Source organism: Tenrec ecaudatus, chromosome 3, assembly GCF_050624435.1.
Source record: "Tenrec ecaudatus isolate mTenEca1 chromosome 3, mTenEca1.hap1, whole genome shotgun sequence".
NCBI classification, from domain to species: Eukaryota; Metazoa; Chordata; class Mammalia; order Afrosoricida; family Tenrecidae; genus Tenrec; species Tenrec ecaudatus.
The window spans coordinates 172,844,453-172,862,056 of NC_134532.1; the positions used below are offsets into that span (position 1 = coordinate 172,844,453).

General features: G+C 50.4%; 2 protein-coding genes across 2 annotated transcripts; both read right to left on the bottom strand.

Annotated features, from left to right (window-relative positions):
* Positions 1-1,724: 1,724 nt before the first annotated feature.
* On the bottom strand, positions 1,725-7,642 carry ZAR1 (zygote arrest 1). Its single transcript, XM_075544973.1, has 4 exons — positions 6,701-7,642; positions 4,140-4,232; positions 3,974-4,048; positions 1,725-1,868 (listed from the first exon to the last, which is right to left on the bottom strand). Exons 1-4 carry the CDS (start codon positions 7,640-7,642, stop codon positions 1,725-1,727), a joined length of 1,254 nt encoding a protein of 417 aa, XP_075401088.1.
* A 1,146-nt stretch (positions 7,643-8,788) lies between these two features.
* Positions 8,789-14,506, bottom strand: SLC10A4 (solute carrier family 10 member 4). Its single transcript, XM_075544974.1, has 3 exons — positions 13,716-14,506; positions 12,774-12,984; positions 8,789-9,384 (listed from the first exon to the last, which is right to left on the bottom strand). The coding sequence occupies exons 1-3, from the start codon at positions 14,327-14,329 to the stop codon at positions 8,872-8,874; spliced, it is 1,338 nt and encodes a 445-aa protein (XP_075401089.1). The 5' UTR covers positions 14,330-14,506; the 3' UTR covers positions 8,789-8,871.
* Between the last annotated feature and the right edge of the window lie 3,098 nt (positions 14,507-17,604).

The window sequence follows — 17,604 nt, forward strand, 5'->3', positions numbered from 1 at the left end:
AAGCCTCATCAATTTTAATGACTGTCACTCTACCCTATAACCTTCCTCTGCTCAATTCAACTCACCCAGATGCCAGCTCTTTAACGAGTTCTCCCAGAGCCCCTATTTATTACAGGCACTAAACAGCCAGTAGCTCTTCCCAAGGACTCGGCACATCCCCCTGATAGTGGAAGCTCTACAGGGGAGAGGTAGCCAACCCTGTGTTGATTTTCTATACACTTCAAACTCACTGCCAAGGAGCCTTCTCTGACTCATAATGGCCGTTTTCTGGGTTTTCCAAAGCTGTATATACATCAGACAGCCTCATCTTTTCCCCACTGAACATAGTGGGTTTGAACCACTGACCTAGGGACTAGAAATCCCATTATTAACCCATAGCACAAGGCTCCTAAACTCCTGGGTAGATCTTAATGTAGCAGGGCCCATCCCTTTGATGCACTTTGCTGTGGCCCTCTCACCCTTCAGTTGGTCAAAGCAGCCAAAATGCTAAGGCTTCTATGTCCTTCTAAGGCAGTAAGTGAACTGGAGACAGTTTGTTCCTTATTCTGCTCCTGTGGTTACTGTGACTAAACCAGTAAGTCTTGTCAGAGGGGCCATTTTCTCTGGACTCCCTGGGCAGGCTGTGCACATGCGCAGCCCTGTGTAGACATCACGCAAGACTTGCCCGGCTGGTTGCATCTTTCCCTGTTTCTAGGGTTTTGTCTTGTTTTTAAATGATTTTATTGGGAGATCTTACAGATAGAATATTCTGTAGTTGAATCATATTGAGCAGTGTTGTACAATTGCTACCACTATCAGGTTCAAAACGGTTTCTATAGGTGGCGGCTTTTTAAGGAGTCTGGATGGAACAAGAGGTAAGCGGATCCACCACCAGTCAAAGTATTTGCACCCAGTCACTATTCTGCAGCTGAATGGCCTACAAAATCCCACAAGAGCAGTGCTGTCACATGGGGCATGATGAGTGGGAAGGGGTTCAAGGGCACCAGTTGAGGGGAATGAGGGAGCCTTGCTTTTTAAGTGCATTTGCTAAATGTAAAGGAGCTGCCCCACGGCAGCCCCGCCCTCATTGGAACACACATCAATGATGACAGTCCATTTATATTATGGGGGGGCTTCTAAAAGTTGGTGGGGAAGGGGCTGATAAAAAGATCCTGGACTTTTTGTTGTTACAAACATGCAAAGCCCCCTTGCACTACTCTCCTGGCCCTAATTAGTTCATTTACTAAACAAAGACCATCCATCTGCCCTCAAGCTCCCACCTACACTAGCCTTTGAACCAGCCCACACCCACCAGGCTTCACACATAGCCGCTTCCACTTCCGAGGTAAGATGTGAATTTGAATAGTGAGAAAGCGAGTTTTCATCCAATATAAAAGTCCCATCCCTAAGTAAGTGGTAAACCCACCTATGAGTCCCCCTCCAAGTTGTGTCTCAAAGCTACACCGCCTTAGCTGAGAGCTGGGAGCCCATGTGGACAACACAGGTATAAAGTCAGTGCCCATGACAGCCTCGCACTGAGCACCGAGGCCGTATTTTAAACAGAAAGATGTTCTGCCAGGTATAAATTCTGTTGCAATACCTTTATTGGAAGGCTTTGTCAAAGTACACTGCCTTTCATGAAGTCTTCTGAGAAGGGGGAGATGGGAAGGCGAACAGGCAGGGGCAAAAGGCTCTCCCCTTGGCCTGCTCATTAGCACAAGGTCAGCAGGGCCAGTTTCCACTCCTTAAATGATATACTTGAAGCTGAAGGTGCTGTCACAAGAGAGGCGTTTGCCTTTGCATCTCCCACACAGATCTTGTCGGTGGGGCCTTTTGGGGTCCACATGGCGAAGTCTCACTGGGCAGGAGCATCTAGCCTGGTTACAACTCTGGGGGGTGGGGGGGGGCAGGGAAATCAAAAGTGAGAAGACACAAACCCCTGGAGTGATTTTGAAGGACTTCAAAGTTTTTTTCCCTTCTCCAATGAAATACTTATCTAATGTACAGTAGGCAAGGCCCTGCATTAATTGTGTTTCATTCAGCAGTGTCCCCACAACCTGGTAATGACAGCATTGACTTTGAGGTGCTGTTGCTGGTTCCCCCAGGAAGTCAACAGATCGCTTCCCAGGTTAAGTCTACCGAGCCACATCTCGGAAGAAAGATTCAGCTCTGTACTTCCAAAAACGCAGCCTTTGAAAACCCAACTCACACAGGGTGACCATGAGTCTGACTTACTGGTTGGCAATGGGTTGGTTAGCCCACTGCATCAATTTCATTCTGAATTGTGGAGTCTCTTCAATGCTCCAGTTTTCTAAGAGATACTTTCCTAACCCTAAAGGGCTGTAGGAGCCCTGGTTGAACAGTGGTTACATGTTGGGCTGCTAGCTTCAAGGTCAGCAGTTCAAAACCTCCTAGTCTCTCTGGGAGAACGATGAAGCTTTCTACTCCCATAGTTACAGTTTCAGAAACACACAGGGGGCAGTTCTAACCCTGTCCTGTTGGGTCACGTCACTGAGTCAGAATCAACTCAATGGTGCTGAGTTTGCGTTTTGGACGGATGAGAACAATTAAGTGGGGGAAGAGGATTCTGACCATGAAAACCAAGATGTGAAAACTAGTGACTAGCAGGCAAGCCCAAGGTCAGGTTTGTCATCAGTGGCTGGCAGACATGACCCTTTTATGGCAAGGGCCCCAAGTTGAGGCAGCCAGGCAGAAGCCTCAGGGTACCTTCCTTTCCTGTCATGCCACATTTCATTTCCCTCCACTTGCCGTAGGTCCTAATGTTTCCAGTAGCCAACTCAGGCAAGGGAGAGCCAGCAGCACTGTGTAGCCCTGGGATTTCAGGTTTTACTAGCCAGGTGGTGAACATAAGCACTTCTCTCCTCCTACATTATTGAGGTTCCTTAATGCAGTGCTTCATTATTGGGAAATGAGCAATACAGTACCAGCTATCCCCTTGCCAAGTCCCCTCAAGATAAGCTGGGAAAACAGCGTGGATACACTCGTAAAGAAATTGGTCTCCTTTGGGGAACGCTCTGGCAAAACACCAAATCTTGTGCTCAATTCTTCATGCTGAACACTTCACGCTTGAATCTGTCATGACAAGCACGCAAATAAGACAGTCAAGCTAAACACCTCATCATGCTTGTGAAGTGTGGTGCTGGCCAAGAACAGTGGAAATACTGTGGATTGCTAAAGGGCCAAACCGATCTGTCCTGGAAGAAGTATGGCCAGAGCGCTCCTTAGAGGCAAGGATGGCAAGACTTCATCCTACGTCCTTTGGACATGTTGTCAGGGGAGACCAATCCCTGGAGAAGGACATCACGCTTGGTAAAGTGGCAGGGCGGCGAAAGAGAGGAAGGCCCTCTAGGAGATGGACTGACAGTGTCTGCAACAATGGGGCTCAAGCATGGGGACCACCCGTGAGGAAGATGCACGGCCTGGCAGCGTTGCATTCTGCTATGTGCAGGTCTCGACTGTAACGGACTCAGCACCTAACAGCACCCACCACGTCGTGAGAGAGAGAGAAAGGTGTTTCCAGATCGCTCCCTCTTACCTTAGAACCAAGGTGGCAAGTAAAGCCAACTTCTCAAAGTGAAGTTGACTTGAGGGAGCTTTGCAAGGAGAAACTAACAGATACCCGCGCTCACCCTTTCACTCCACGAAACCAAATTCACTGCCCTCAAGTCAATGCTGACTCGCGGTCTCCACAACCCAAAGGAGATTGCTAACTATTTACAGGAGTAGAAAGCCTGGTCTTTCTTCCACGGAGTGGCTGGTGGTTTGGGACTGCCAACCATGCGGATCGCAGCCCAACTCGTAACCACTGCCCCAGCAGGACCCCCAATGGATATCAGTCTACTCTGCTCCGACCAAAGTGGTCACAAACAAAGGCATCTGGGAGCCTCGCCTCTGGGGAAAAAATATATTCAGGGAAATGAAACGAAAACTCTACCCACTACAAAACTCAAACCCAAGAAGAAAACATCTTTACTTGACAGGCGATGTCCTCAACTCGGTAAGGATTGTACGACTTCTGACAACTCCTGCAGAACTGCTTGAAGTAAACCTGTGGGGCAAGAGAAGGACACTGCAGCAGCCCTCTCGGCACGCTGGCTTCGGAAAGGTGGGGAAAAGCCAGCTCGGACGAGGGCTCTTACCTTGTTCGTACCCTGTACGCACCACACATACGCGCTTTCCCAGCGGATGTTGCAGTCTTTGCAGTGATAATAGCCATACTTCTGCTCTAAGAACTGAGCAGAATGCCAGAGGTTAGCCCGCGTGCAGCCGCTGTGTCCTACACTGCAGAAGCTGGGAACAACCTGGGACTTATCATTAGCAACGTCAGCCCAGATCGTGGAGAAGACAACATTCGGATCCAGTTTAGGTAGCAAAGCTTCTACCATAGTTACTAAATGAGTCCATGGCTTAGGTCAGTGGTTCTCAACCTTCCAAACGCTGTGCCCCTGTATTACATACAGTTCCTTATGTGGTGGTGACCCCAACCACAAAATTATTTTCCTTGCTACTTCATCACTATAATTTTGCTACTGTTATGAATCGAGTAACCACTGTGAAAGGGTCGTTCGACCCCCAAAGGCAGGGGTCCTCAAACTGCAGCCCGCTGGGTGTTTTTCCCTTTTTACTTCAAAATAAGACATGTGCAGTGTGCATAAGAATTTGTTCATAGTTTTTTTAAAACTATATAGTCTGAGGGACAGTGAACTGACCCTGTTTAAAAAGTTTGAGGACCCCCTGCACAAAGGGGTCATGACCCACAGGTTAAATCTGCTGGCTTAGGGTCAAGAAAATAAGCATGGACTTAGAGACGTCTAGACACCAATTTAACCTGGTTCCTAAGGCAAGAGGGCAAGGGACTGCTTTCTGTTCTCCCTCACACCGGTCAGAGATAAAGCCAACCCGTCTAGGGTGGACATTGGCAGGGGGGGCTTTGCTCTGTAATAGAGCTTATACACATGAAAGTGGTTTAATCTGAAGAAAAGGAACCAACTGCATCCGAAGACACTTTAAGGTGTGGGCCCAAGATGTCAGATTCTCCTCTCTGCTAATGAGATCATGGCAGACCAGTGGTAGCAGTCCCACTTTCCATGCAAGAGACTCCTCCTTCCATACCAAGGCACCTCAAGCACGGTCTGTACTCATCTGCCAGTGGAGCATGCGCATGCACACGTGTGTGATGGGTCACCGAGCGGATACCAGGAGCACTTCCAAACTAACCACATATGAAGAAAAGCCTGGTGATTGACCTTCCAAAAAACTCAGCCACTGAAAACCCTTTGGATCAGAACTGTCCATTTCATATCATACATGGGGAGGGGAGTGTCCGATGGTGCAAGGAGGACCTATTTACCTATGTATTGGGCAGCCTGGAGGGCATCTAACACCACCAGCCTGCTAATTAAGTTTCCAGCTAAGAAGTGCTAGGAACAGTAGTAGCGATAGCCCATGCCAGAACCAAATGACCAAGCCCACTGCCACCAGGAAGTCCAACTCATAGTGAGCCTATTGGAGAAATCCTAGAGGAGATAGGATTTCTGAGGCTGTCCAGCTGCCTCCTTTCTCAGGAAGAACGGTTAATGGGTTCTTAGCCTCCAAACTTGAGGTCAGCAGCCCAGCACCTAGCCCATACCACCATAAGGGTTCCTTAGGTAACCTGTAAGTCACATTTCATGTGCACTAAGGTAGCATTAGGAACAGTGGTGACACAGTGGTGATAAGTTGGCATTTTAACTTTAAGGTCAGCAGTTTGAAACCACCAGCAGCTCCATGGGAACAAAAGAGAGGGCTTCCCACTTCAATCGAGTGCCCTGTTCTACCCTCTCCTGTAGGGTTGTTGTGAGATGGCATCGACTAAGTGGGAGTGAGGAAGGTGGTGTTGCTTTATCCTTTAGTTTCCTTTCTTTCACCCCAGGGAGAAACAAGTCACAACCAAGCTGGTCCCGAGATGGGTCTTTACAACATGAGAAACTCAGTGTCACAAGCGAGCAAAGGGAAGTCTAGGAAGGCTGGGGGCTCAGGCCAGACACACACACACTTTCCTCTCCTTACTAACGCACGCACGCCTTACTGCCTGCCCATGCCTGCCTTCCCACTGTGCTTGGGTTATAGGTGTTGTCTGTGCACCCCCAGCCCTTCGGGACTCAGCTAGTGTGAACCCGCTCTGGCTGCTCACAGCAATGTTGAACATTCAGTGTGCCCTGCAGCACTGGGTCCCTGCGGGAGTGACTTCGAATGCAAGGGACATTCCCAAGGAGGGCCCTGGGGGACCTGAAGCAGGCAGTAGGTTATCAGCTTGGAAGACAGCGGCATGGGAGGGAGGGTAGGCCAGGCCCCTAGCCCACTGTTAACCGTATGGATGGAAGCGGGAGTTGGCTAAGAGTCCGGCCAGCACCTCGTGTTCCAAGCGACCCCCCACCCTAGTTCACACAAATGCAAGCTCAAGAGGGGATCGTTTGCCTCAGGTTATATTCCATATATGCCCAGAACAAACACGTTAAAAAGGCATACACCTGCCCAGTGGTAAACTAAACTCGGTTCAACTCGAGTTGAAGGACCACACCTGCGGCGAAGGGCGGCTGCAGAAGCGCACACTGACCGCACCTGTGGGAACTCGGCGTCCCCGGCTGTGCCGAGCAGCCACAAGGCGCGGCGAGCGGCTGGGACCAGGCGACTCGGCCCGGTCCACGCCCTCGGGGCTCACCTGGAAACGCAGGCGCTCCCTGCGCGGCACCGGACTTCCTGGCGACGACCTCTCCCCCGCCAGGCTCCGGTCGTCGCCCTCCGGGGCTTTGCCTGCCGGCTTGGGCTGCTCCGGGATGCTCGGGGCCGCGTCGCCTCCCGCCGCCTCCCGCGCCGGCGGCCCCGCGCCGACGGCGGGCTGCTCCCAGCTCGCGCGCACCGCGGCCTGAGCCTGGTCGTCGTCCTCCGCCCGCGGCCACGGCAGCTCCTTCCCGGCCGCCTCCCCGGCCGCCGGCTCGACGGCCGCCAGCGTCGGGGACGGCGCTGGCTTTCCCTCCAGCGCGCCGGTCTTGGCTTCGCCGGCGGCCTCCTCCGGCCCCTCCAGGAAGGTGGCGAGGCGGCGCGAGACCACCGGGGAGTACACGGCCACCGTGCGCGAGAAGCGCACGGGCCGCGGGGCGCCGCTCGCCGGGCTGCTCTGCTCCGCGCCCCGGCGGGCCGGCTGCGGCGACCCCGGGCGGCCGCCGCCAGCGCCCTCCGGGCCGGGGCCGGGGCCGGCCGAGGGGCCCGGGTCGCGGGGCCGGCGCAGCAGCGTGCGCCGGCCCAGCGAGCACTGCACCGAGGCGTCGCGGCGCGGGTTCACCTGCACGGCCACGTCGCGGTTGCTGGTCCGGCGGGGCCGCGGGGCGAGGCCAGGGCTCACCTGGGACAGCAGGGCCATGAGCTGCGCCCGCTGGTAGCTGTCGAAGTACTCGGCGGCCGTCATCTGCCCGTAGCCGGGGAAGGACGAGGCCGCCCGCGCCGCCGCCGACGGGGCCACGTAGCCCCGGCTCCGGTGCCGCCAGCCGCCCGCCCCGGCCGCGACCTTGCCCTTGGGGGCGGGCGGGTAGGGGTACGAGTAGGAGTAGGGGGTGTACGCCGGATACATGTAACCGTCCAGCAGTTCGTCCCCCGGGGCAGCCATGGGTGCCGCTGCTGCCGCCAGTGCCCAAGCGCCCTGGGCCGGAGACAGCCTCCCCGGCCCGCGCCAGACCACCCCGCGCCGCCGGTCGGTGTCCCCGCGTCTCCACGGACTCGGCCGTCGCGCGGCACGCTCCTGTGCAGGAGCACCACACTCCGCGAGGGCAGCGCAGAAACCAGCAGAGGACCCGGCACGGGGACTCGCTGTCCCTGAAGGTCTGATTTATCAACGACCTCGTAAAGAGCCCAATCACCGCCATCAGCTGTGCCAGGTGAGCCCAACACCTGCGGGTCCCAGGTGTCCGTGCCGCCCGCCAGGGAGGAGAGGATTCTGGGTGAGTGAGGAGGAACCTGAAGACGAGGGGGGTTGCTTGGGGGGGGGGGTCTGTTAGCTATGGTTTTAGGTTGTAGTGGCCCTGGGGCACCACCTACCCCCTTTCCCCTTGGTAGCTTCACGGAGAACCAGGCTGTGTTCTCCCCTGGGGCACGTTTCCCCACCCCCAGCCCATCCAGATGGCCACCAGGAAGTGCGGCCCAGAGATCACTAGAGGTCTTCTCCAGGGATACTAGCGCTAGAAATGTTCCTAGTCAGGCTGTCCCACCAACAGATAAGCTGGTGTGGGGGCTGCGGGGCTGAGGAGTAACCTACATGCTGAAAAGCCACCTCGGCCCTACTTGGAAAGAAAATGCTTTCTCTGCATTTGGCGGTTCGTTCCATCAAGTAAATGAAGGCGTTAATAGGTTTCTTTGACTTGATATAGGTTTGACATGAAGATACTACACTCTGTTTCATTGTTTAATTGACCTGTTTGGGGATTTCTCAGATTACAGGTCAAATTTGGCATTGTCAGCTATTATAAATTGAGCAGAATACACTTTTTATACAACTTCATTAGACTCTGATATACTTTACAAATATAAGCGGTTTTTACTCAGATAATGCACCAAAATTCTACATTTCAGATACCCTGTGCACACATGTCAAACTGAAACGGCGAAGATTAAAACACACAGGTAACCAGCTCAGACGTCACTGTAGTGGTCCCAGCTGCAGGGGATTGTACAACACTGATTTGTAATTCGTGAAAACGCTTGGTTAATACAGCGGGGAAGGTCATCGTTACATGGAAAATAACACCCCTTTTACCCTTGATGTAAACCTTATACAGTACCAGAGCCCAGACGTATGAAGTAATGTATGGGCCAGATAGATGCCGGGGTGCACTTCCACACTCAGAGAGAAGTCTGAGTGGTCTCCATCATGATTAAATTATCTGTGTTCACTGTGCCATAGGACGTGTCTGCCATTTCCTCTTCTTTCAGTTTCTTGTAAGAAATGTCTGTATCTTCATCTTCATCTAAAGGATCTCGCTTGTGCAATATTTCACTCCCATACATTTTATATATTAAAACCAAAATCCCTGCTTCGGCCGACTGGAAAAGAGCATAAAGCAAGGGGAACATGTACATGCTTCCGATGAACTGTGGAGGAAAGGCCAGTTTTAGAATGGCGGTGCAGAGCTGCACGTTCTGACTGCCCGTTTCCAGACACACAGTCCTCTTGCAGTTGGGTGGCAGGTGGAAGAGGGTGGCTAAGCCGTAGCCTGAGGCGTAGCCGGCTAAGGGCATAAAAATGGCGACCACATAAACAGCTGCAGGGATACTTGCCAGCAGTTCAGGTCCTAACATAGTGCCGGTCATTATGAAAAGGACCACCAGAGTCACTAGTAGAGACCACAGGGAAACCTAGCAACAGAAAAGGGACAGACAAGTCATCAAAAATCAGATGGTTCCGCGGGAAATGAGAAGAGACTCCAGAGGTCTCTCATACAAAATGGAGATGTTTGCCCTTTCAATGTTTGAGGTGGTATTTCTACTGTAGGTGATAAGAGACCTGACAGTGTAGTGGACTTCGTGTGGGGCTGTTAATCACCAGGTCGATAGTTCAAACATGCTAGCCACTCTGTGGGAGAAAGAAGAGGCTTTCGCCATCCATAAAGATTGACAGTCTCCCAAACCCACAGGAACACTTAGGTCTACCCTGTCCACAGGCTGGCTCGGAGTCAGAATGGGCTTGATGGCAGTGAGTTTGATTTGGGATTAGAGGTTACTTATACCACAAATGTGCAATTGGCAGGAACCAAGCTATTCTAATTAAGATGCCTTCCTATATTACGTTTCAAAATGTATATACATTGAAAACAAACTCTTTCTTAATTTGGCTACACAGTGTCCTTTGAACTATAGGCAGCCACCTGGGTTATGAAAGTGATCTTTTCCTAAGTATGACTTTAAGTTCAATTTGTAGGTAAACTGGAACAGGTGCGTTCCCTTCTTATTTGGTCTTACTACAGTGGAGGAGGAGGAACCCTGGTGCATAGTGGGTTATGCGTTGGGTTGCTAGCTGCCAGGCCAGTAGTTCAAAACCCCAGCCTCTCCAGAGGAGACCAATGCAATTTTGATTTTCTCCTCTCATAAAGACGTACAACCTCTGAAATCCACAAGGGCACTTCTCCTGCAGTGATGTCATGGGTGTTGCATTGAGCTGCTAACTGCAAGGCCAGCATTTCGAACAAATCCACCAGCTACTCACTATGTGGAAGAAAAATTTGTCTACTCTCATAAAGATTTACAATCTCAGAAGCCCATTGGTTAGTTCTGCTCAGTCCTAGATGGTCATGAAGGGCAGAAAAACAGAGAGGAGTCACAGCCAGATTCCTCACCCATCAGACCTAAACATGAGTCTGGGTGGTTTTAAGAGGAGGAAAAAGTACAATTCAAATGGACTTAAATTCTCTTGGGTGCACAACCCAGTTTCAAACAAAGACTTGAGATCAACAGCATGGCTGTGCTTGGTTCCTGCTTTTTTAGGGCAAGAAAAAAATGTTTCCAGTCTCTTCAATGACTTAAAACCTGGACATATAACAAGTGAAGGTAGTCGAGATGGATTTGTTGTGCGTAAGGGGTGATTCAGGAACCTTGGTGGCATAGTAGATTCAAGTTGGCTAACTGCCAGGCCGCAGTTCAGCACTATCAGCTGCTCCTCAGGAGAAAGATGAGGCTTTCTAGTCTCATTCTCTGAAACCCACAGGGGCAGATATACTCTGTTCTATAAGTTGCTATAAATCAGAATCACCTCGATAGCAGTGCTTTTTTTGTGGTTGTTGCTTAGAGGACTTGGTTCATTTGTCTCAAGGGCAAATGTACATACTCTGAAAGGGCAAGTACCAGTTGTCTCTTAAGTCTGATGTTGGCAAACTGGAGATTGTCTGCATTTAAAAATCATTTGGGTCAGCCCTGATACCATATATTAGTAATATAGTAGTATCGTGGTTAAAGAATAGGCCTAAGGATAAGTTCACCTTAAACTAAAACTCAGCCAAATTTACTGACTTTCATTTTAATGTATTCAACTTTTAGCATGCAAGTAGCTCATTTGATTGGCTTTCTCTTAGAATTCCTAAGATCTTATCAGAAATGACATCACATTAGTAATATTAGCTTAATGATTAATCAGTTCTTTAGTACAAACCAAGACTGATTATTTAAAGATATATTATACATATGTGTATGTATATATATATTGCATAAACATACTCATTGGCATAATACTGGCATCAAGTAAACTCAGACCCATAGCAACCCAATAGGACAGAGTAGAACCGACCCAAAGGTTTTCCAAGGTTGTAATCTTTAAGCAATGGACTTAGTACTATGAAACCAGCAGTTTAAATCCACAAGCTTCCTCAAGTGGGGAGGATAGGGCTGCCTGCACCCCATAGAGTCTCAGCATCGGAAGCCCTCTTTAGGGCCATTATGAGTCAGAATCAACTCAGTGGTGTTTTGAAAATCTTTACAGAAACAGGTTGCTATAGCTTTCTCTCAGGGAGCAGCTGGTAGCTTTGAACTGCCAACCTTTTGCTTAGCAGCCAAGTACATACCCACTGAGCCACCTTATGCATGAATATGCATTTATTAGACACGTGTTTATTATATTCTAAATATATGTGTTTATTACAAAACAGAATTTTTTATTGAAGACTGGCTATGTGGCCAGAACACATCCCTCTACTTTTTCATATTAATAAAAGTTAGCTTCTCTGTATAATAAAATTACTCTGGATAGTAAATTAATGTAAGCAAAACAAGAAGATGATAGCTTCTTAAATCTGCAGAGTTGAATTGTTAGAGCAGCTCTTTTTCTCTTTGCTTATGGATTATACAGTAATTAATTATACCCTTTATGTGACAGATTTCCTAAGTTCAGAATACGTGTTCATGATTTACGCCTATTTATAACTATTTCTGAGTTCCTGAAAAAGTTTAACTTACAAATACTTGAAATATTTCTCCAAGTATTTGAAAGACCTCTGCTATCATGAAAACGTCAGCTTTTGAGAGCTAAGCTGTATTGAAGATATTGCTAAAAACAATATAAGCCCACATCCTCTTACTTACCGGCTTCAGATATCATTTAAAATGCTACAATGGAGAAGGACAAAAACAAGCACACAAATCCAGTCATGGAACTATACCCTGCATGCTTCACCGAGAACCGACTTTATTCCGTGTGCTCGGGCAAGCGTGCGTGTATGCTACCTGAGCGTCGCGATCTGACTTTGTCCGTTACTTAGTCTTATTAGTATCCAGATTTACTCTTAGAAAATGAATCAAACATTTCTAAACAAACATATCCCCTGGATTCTCAGGATTAGGGTTCTACTTTTGAAAATATGGTCATGTAGTTTTAAAATACTGCATAGCTGCCCTTGAAATAAGTTTATTTAACCTGCTTTGACTTTTAGCAACGTACTGTTTGCTAATGGGAAATATGCCATTTAGAAGCATTGCTCTCTATCCCCTTTTGCTGGGATCTTTTTCCTCCTCCACATACTGGTTGTTACGTTCATTTTCATCGAGCTGCATCTTAATTAAAGCTACCATTTTAGAAATTCAAAAGGATAGCTCTAGATTTGCCGCACAGACGTAATTTTAAAGTTTATCCGTGCAAATGCTGCCAAGCGCCTCCCCCCTCCTCCCTCACTCCGTCCCAAACTGCTTAGTGTTGTAGCCCTGAATCAGAGAGGGAGGGGCTCTCCGAGAGCCGGAATGTATCAATGGAACTCTGCCCTTACCTTCACAATATAGTCAGCCACGCGGTTGTATTTGTACCGGATGAAGACGCCCAAGCCGATCGGGATGAGGGTGCTGCAGAGAGTCAGGGTCACTGCACCCAGGGGGAGTAATTGCACCAGGGGCGTGTTGATCCAGGCGCGGCTGTAGATCCACAGACACAGAGGCATCAAAAGCAGGGCCAGCAGTGTGGAAGAGATGGTCATGATGATGCTGCAGAAAGAGGAAGGAGCAGAAGCCCAATTGGCTTTGAACCCAAGAACCTGGCAGCCCTTTTTCTTGACCAGTGGGTAGAGGGGAAAGGAGAAGTATGGGGGAGGACAGACTTCATCAGAAGCTAGTTTAGAGCAATCTAAACGCAACGAAAACAGCCAACAGGAGGGAGGAGACACAGTTGACTTCTGTGACTGCAGCCGCAGGCTTTAAAATGCCTATTGAGCTGATTGGACCCTAGAAGATTCTGAGGACAAGGAACAATTTTCTTTCTTCTGCTATATTCTCCAGCGCACCCTGCACTGCTAGATGAGGCTGAAGCTGCCGAGTGCTACTTGTTGGAATGAATTTTGTACTTGCTCTGTGATGAATTTCTTTCATGGAGCAAATGCGGCTCCATTTCCTGTAAGCTCTAGCTTCAGGACCCACCCCCGCCCCCATCCCTTTGTCTTCCAGCTATAGCTGAAGGTGAACAAGAGACCACCATCTAGAGAAAGAGGTGGATCAGAAGCTGGAAATGTAAGCCCAGAACAGGGGCGCCCACAGGTTAAGGGGAAACATCTAGACTTCAGCTTGGCCATTCCCTCCACTCTCTTCTTTTGTCTCCCATGCCTGATTCCACCCACCTCTACCCATGCTGTCTTCCCCCAACCCCTCCCGTCTTGAACGCATGGCTGCGAGGGCAACTGGTTCAGATGAGAATGATGGCTGAGGAACAGAGAGATCCGTACCTGAGGTTCATGTCACCGTCCACCAGCAGGGACATAAGATTGGAGAGGTTGCCACCCGGGCAGCAGCCACACAGGAGCACTGCCACAGCGGCCACCTCGTCCAACCTGAAGGCCAGGGCCAGCAGAAAGGCCAGCAGCGGCAGGAAGCCGAACTGGCAGAGCGCGGCCAGCAGAGCGCCCACGGGCCGGCGGACGTGTGCCCCGAAGCGGCTCACGTCCACGGTGCAGCCCAAGCCGAGCATGGTGATGCACAGGGCGGCACCCACGAACACATTCAGCCCGTGGTTCAGGGACGTGTCCCAGAAAGGGGTGTCGTGAGAGGCCCAGAACCGGGGGGACAAGGACGGGCCCTGGCTCACTGTGCTGCCTGCGAAGCTGTCGGTCGTCGGCTCCAGGGCCTGGGTAGGGCCGGGGCTGAAGCTGATGCTTGGACTTGGTCCGAGACTGAAGCTGGGGCTGGGACTGGAGCCGGGGCTGGGGCCGGGACTGGCGGCCGTCTCAGACGGAAAGTCCAGGCCGGGGCTCAGGCTGCTGGCATTGGGCGGCAGGGTGTAGTTGTCCGGCTGCAGAGAGGACGACTCGAAGAACTGGGTTGCATTGTCGGTGCCGTCCATGGCGCTGTCCACGAAACCGGAGCCCTGGTTCCTGCCGGTGCTAAGGATTGAAGTCCCCTCGTGTGCCACGGGCCGCCCTGGTCCCTCCGTGCACACCCACGTCGGTCCGTGGGCACCGCCGGGCTGCCCCGCGGGTACCGTGCAGAGCCTGGGCGCACACCGCCTGCGTCCTCTGCGGGCGGCGTCGGGCTGGGCAGGTCGGCACTGGGCGCCCCCAGCCCAGTCTTTCTGCGCCGCTTGCTGACACGAAGCAAGCCCAGCCCTGCGGTGTGCCCAATCACCAGCGGACTCGCCTCCCCCCCCCTCCCCCCCTCCCCCCCCCCGTGCGGGCAGGCTCCGCCCCAGGCTGAGGCCAGCGCCCAGCGGAGGGCCCCTCCTTTTAATCACCCGTAAGTGGTTCTGCTAGAGTGTAGCCAGGGGCGAACAGAAGACCTGACAAAGGAGAAGAAGACAAACCGAGCCTGGCTCCTTCCCAAGTTCTCTTCGGGGCTCTGCCTCTCTGTTAATGAAGTCTGGACGCTCAGACTCATAGAAGTGGGGCAGGGGGTATAGTGGGCGAAGAAAGAGCTTTTTCTGTACACTTGTCCATGCACACAGACAATGCAACCCCTTTGAATAGCCTGCAACCCTGATTTAATATGAAGGAGTCTCTTGAGTAGATGACACAGTGTCTGCCTTTCATCTGCAAACCTGTTTTCACCGTTGAGATGTTCCACCGTTAAGTACAAACTCCGATTAGCACCAGTAGTGTCTGACCCCAGAAAGCTGGGCTTAGCGCTGTCTCTGTGAAAAATGTGTTTCTCAGAAGTTATCGGCAGGCGGGAAGGATATTTCCGTGGCTTTAGATTGATGAAGTTCTAGTGTGAGGCTTAACGGACTTAAAAGAAAGTGATGAGAGGTCCTGCTTCCGACAGGTTGATCCCTCTGAACAAATCGCAGGCAGCCTGCTTAGGAATGGAGAGCAAGGCAGGCCTTTGGTGGTCCGCCTTACAATAACCAGCCTAGGAAAGGCCTCTGCAGCACAAAGGTCTGGTCTCCGGGCGCACAGAGGCCTTTCCATCCTTTGTGTGCAGGGTCGTTGTGAGTCAGCCCACAACAGCATCAGTGGGGGTTCAGTAATGCATCAGTCACCTACCTTCACACCCGCACAGCTGGAAGGAGCCTCAGTGGGGACCAACGTGTGCGGTAGCTAAGCCACTGGGATGGCAGCTGGCCCTCACCTGCTGCAGTAACCATGGCCTGGTAGCGGCTTGCGTTGCCAAGGCCAGTGCTGGAAATTCTACACTACAGCTGAGGGTCAGCTCTAGCCTAGAGTGATTCCCAAGCGGAATCCAGGTCCTTGAGTGAATTCTTCTGCTGGAACTGCTGCCCCCAACCTACTTTGCAGACCCCAGACAGGATGCGGTGACTTTCATTTCCCACTCATAGACGACCCCATGTTTTTACATTTCCTCCCTTCACTGGCCTCTCGGACATGATAGAAAAATATGAAAACTGAGCCCCAAGCCAGCACATTATGTTATTCAGTAAACAAAATATAACATTTCTTCCCCCGCTAGACTCTAGACAGCCGTGAGGGAAGCGATCTTCCAGTGCGTGTCTAGGAGAAGAGTGTAAACTTACACTCTTCTCACTCTGCTGTGGATCGAAAGATAGGCACATCGAGTCTACCAGAAGCAACTTGGAAGAGAAGCCTGGCCATCTCCTTCTGAAAAGTCAGCCCTTGAAACCCCTTGGAGCACATTTCTACTCGGACACATGTGGGTCACACAAGTCAGTCAACTGAAGAGCAGCTGCCACTGGATACACTTGTCCCAAACATCAAACCCCAGAAATCCATACAGTAACACCCAGAAAACTTTGAAAGAAGGGGATTGTGATAAAAAATACTCTAAGTTTCTTTTGGGCAAAAGGAAACGATCCAGCTATTCAGGAGGACACGGCACCCAAATACCTGTGTCCAGGAGCGACGTGGTGAAATCAGATCAGGAGGAGGCACCACTGAGCTTTTTGTTCTAGAAACCACTGGGGGAAATAAGCTAGGAGCACAAGTGTCAGTGGATTTGGCTGAAGTCCAACTGAACAGGCACCCCTGCTGTTTGCCTACGTGCGGTTACGTCATTTGCCTCAGAACGCCTGCTTGCGTTATGATAATAAAATCCATAATCAAATCAGCAGTAATTACAGGCAGATGAAGTCTTCCAACTAGCTCCTTAGGAGTCTGGGGAGGGCTTTGGGAGGTGATTTGTGCAGTAGATAATGGATGAGAACAAAGGTCAGGGTGTGGATTGGGAAGAAGCAGGCTTGCCCTACCCCTGTAATTTGGAGTCTTCTCTTAGGTCCTGCACACCACTTGTCTCGCCTGCTGAAGAGGTAGGTCACTGTCCATGCAAAGAGGGCCGGGGCCCTTGCTGCCTGGCTTCTTTCTGAGCTTCACGACCCAGGATTAGGACCACAGAGTTTATTCTCCAGGTGGGATGACAGTCGTGAATTGGCTTAGGTCCCTTAGCCTCCTGGATTGCTTTCCCTCTCACTGCAGCCAAGGAATGTCTCACCTCTCTGCAGGGAGAAAAGTGCAGAGGGAGAGGGTTCAAAACAATATTCAAAATAGGGTTCACCGATCAACCCCGCCCCTGATTCATTTTTCACCTTTGGTTATTTATCGTCAATGCTGCTGCTGACAAATACCAGTGTGCAAGTGTCTGTTTCACTCCTTGCTTTCAATTCTTTTTGATCTAGTCCCTGGAGTGGGAGAACTGCATGATGTGGTAATTCTAGGTTTAACATTTGAGGAACCACCAAACTGTTCCCTATCATTTCACTATCCAGTCAAAAAAAAGCACAAGGGTTCTGGGTCCTCTACATCCTAGCCAACAATTGTTCTTTTTGTTGGTTATTCTTATTTTTTAAAATAAAAGCTACCCAGTGGGGGTGAAATGGCATCTCAGTGTGATTGTGATTTGCATTTCTCTAATAAGTCCGGATGTGGAGTATCTTCTCAAGTGCTGATGGCTGTGCACATCTCCTCTTTAGAGAAAAGTCTGATCAAGTCCTTTGCCCCTTATTGATTTCTTTTATATCCATTGATTTATTATTTTGAGTGTTACATCGCTGGAATAATATAATATCTACTTCCGTGTATTTAGCTACATATATTTTTTCTTTGTAAGATAACATTTATCTTACAATAATCTTAAACAGGACAAGGAGAAGACCAACAATATATTATCCAGATGGGGGCTACCATTGGCATGGGGGTCATAATGGTGTCTTTA

Coding starts and splice junctions, on each gene's coding strand:
- ZAR1 (XM_075544973.1), bottom strand. CDS start 7,642: ATGGCTGCCCCGGGGGACGAACTGCTGGACGGTTACATGTATCCGGCG. Junction 4,233..6,700: donor GGGAGCGCCTGCGTTTCCAG/GTGAGCCCCGAG, acceptor CATTCTGCTCAG/TTCTTAGAGCAGAAGTATGG. Junction 1,869..3,973: donor TTGAGGACATCGCCTGTCAA/GTAAAGATGTTT, acceptor CCCACCCCCCAG/AGTTGTAACCAGGCTAGATG.
- SLC10A4 (XM_075544974.1), bottom strand. CDS start 14,329: ATGGACGGCACCGACAATGCAACCCAGTTCTTCGAGTCGTCCTCTCTG. Junction 12,985..13,715: donor GACGGTGACATGAACCTCAG/GTACGGATCTCT, acceptor CTCTTTCTGCAG/CATCATCATGACCATCTCTT. Junction 9,385..12,773: donor TGGCTGACTATATTGTGAAG/GTAAGGGCAGAG, acceptor TTCTGTTGCTAG/GTTTCCCTGTGGTCTCTACT.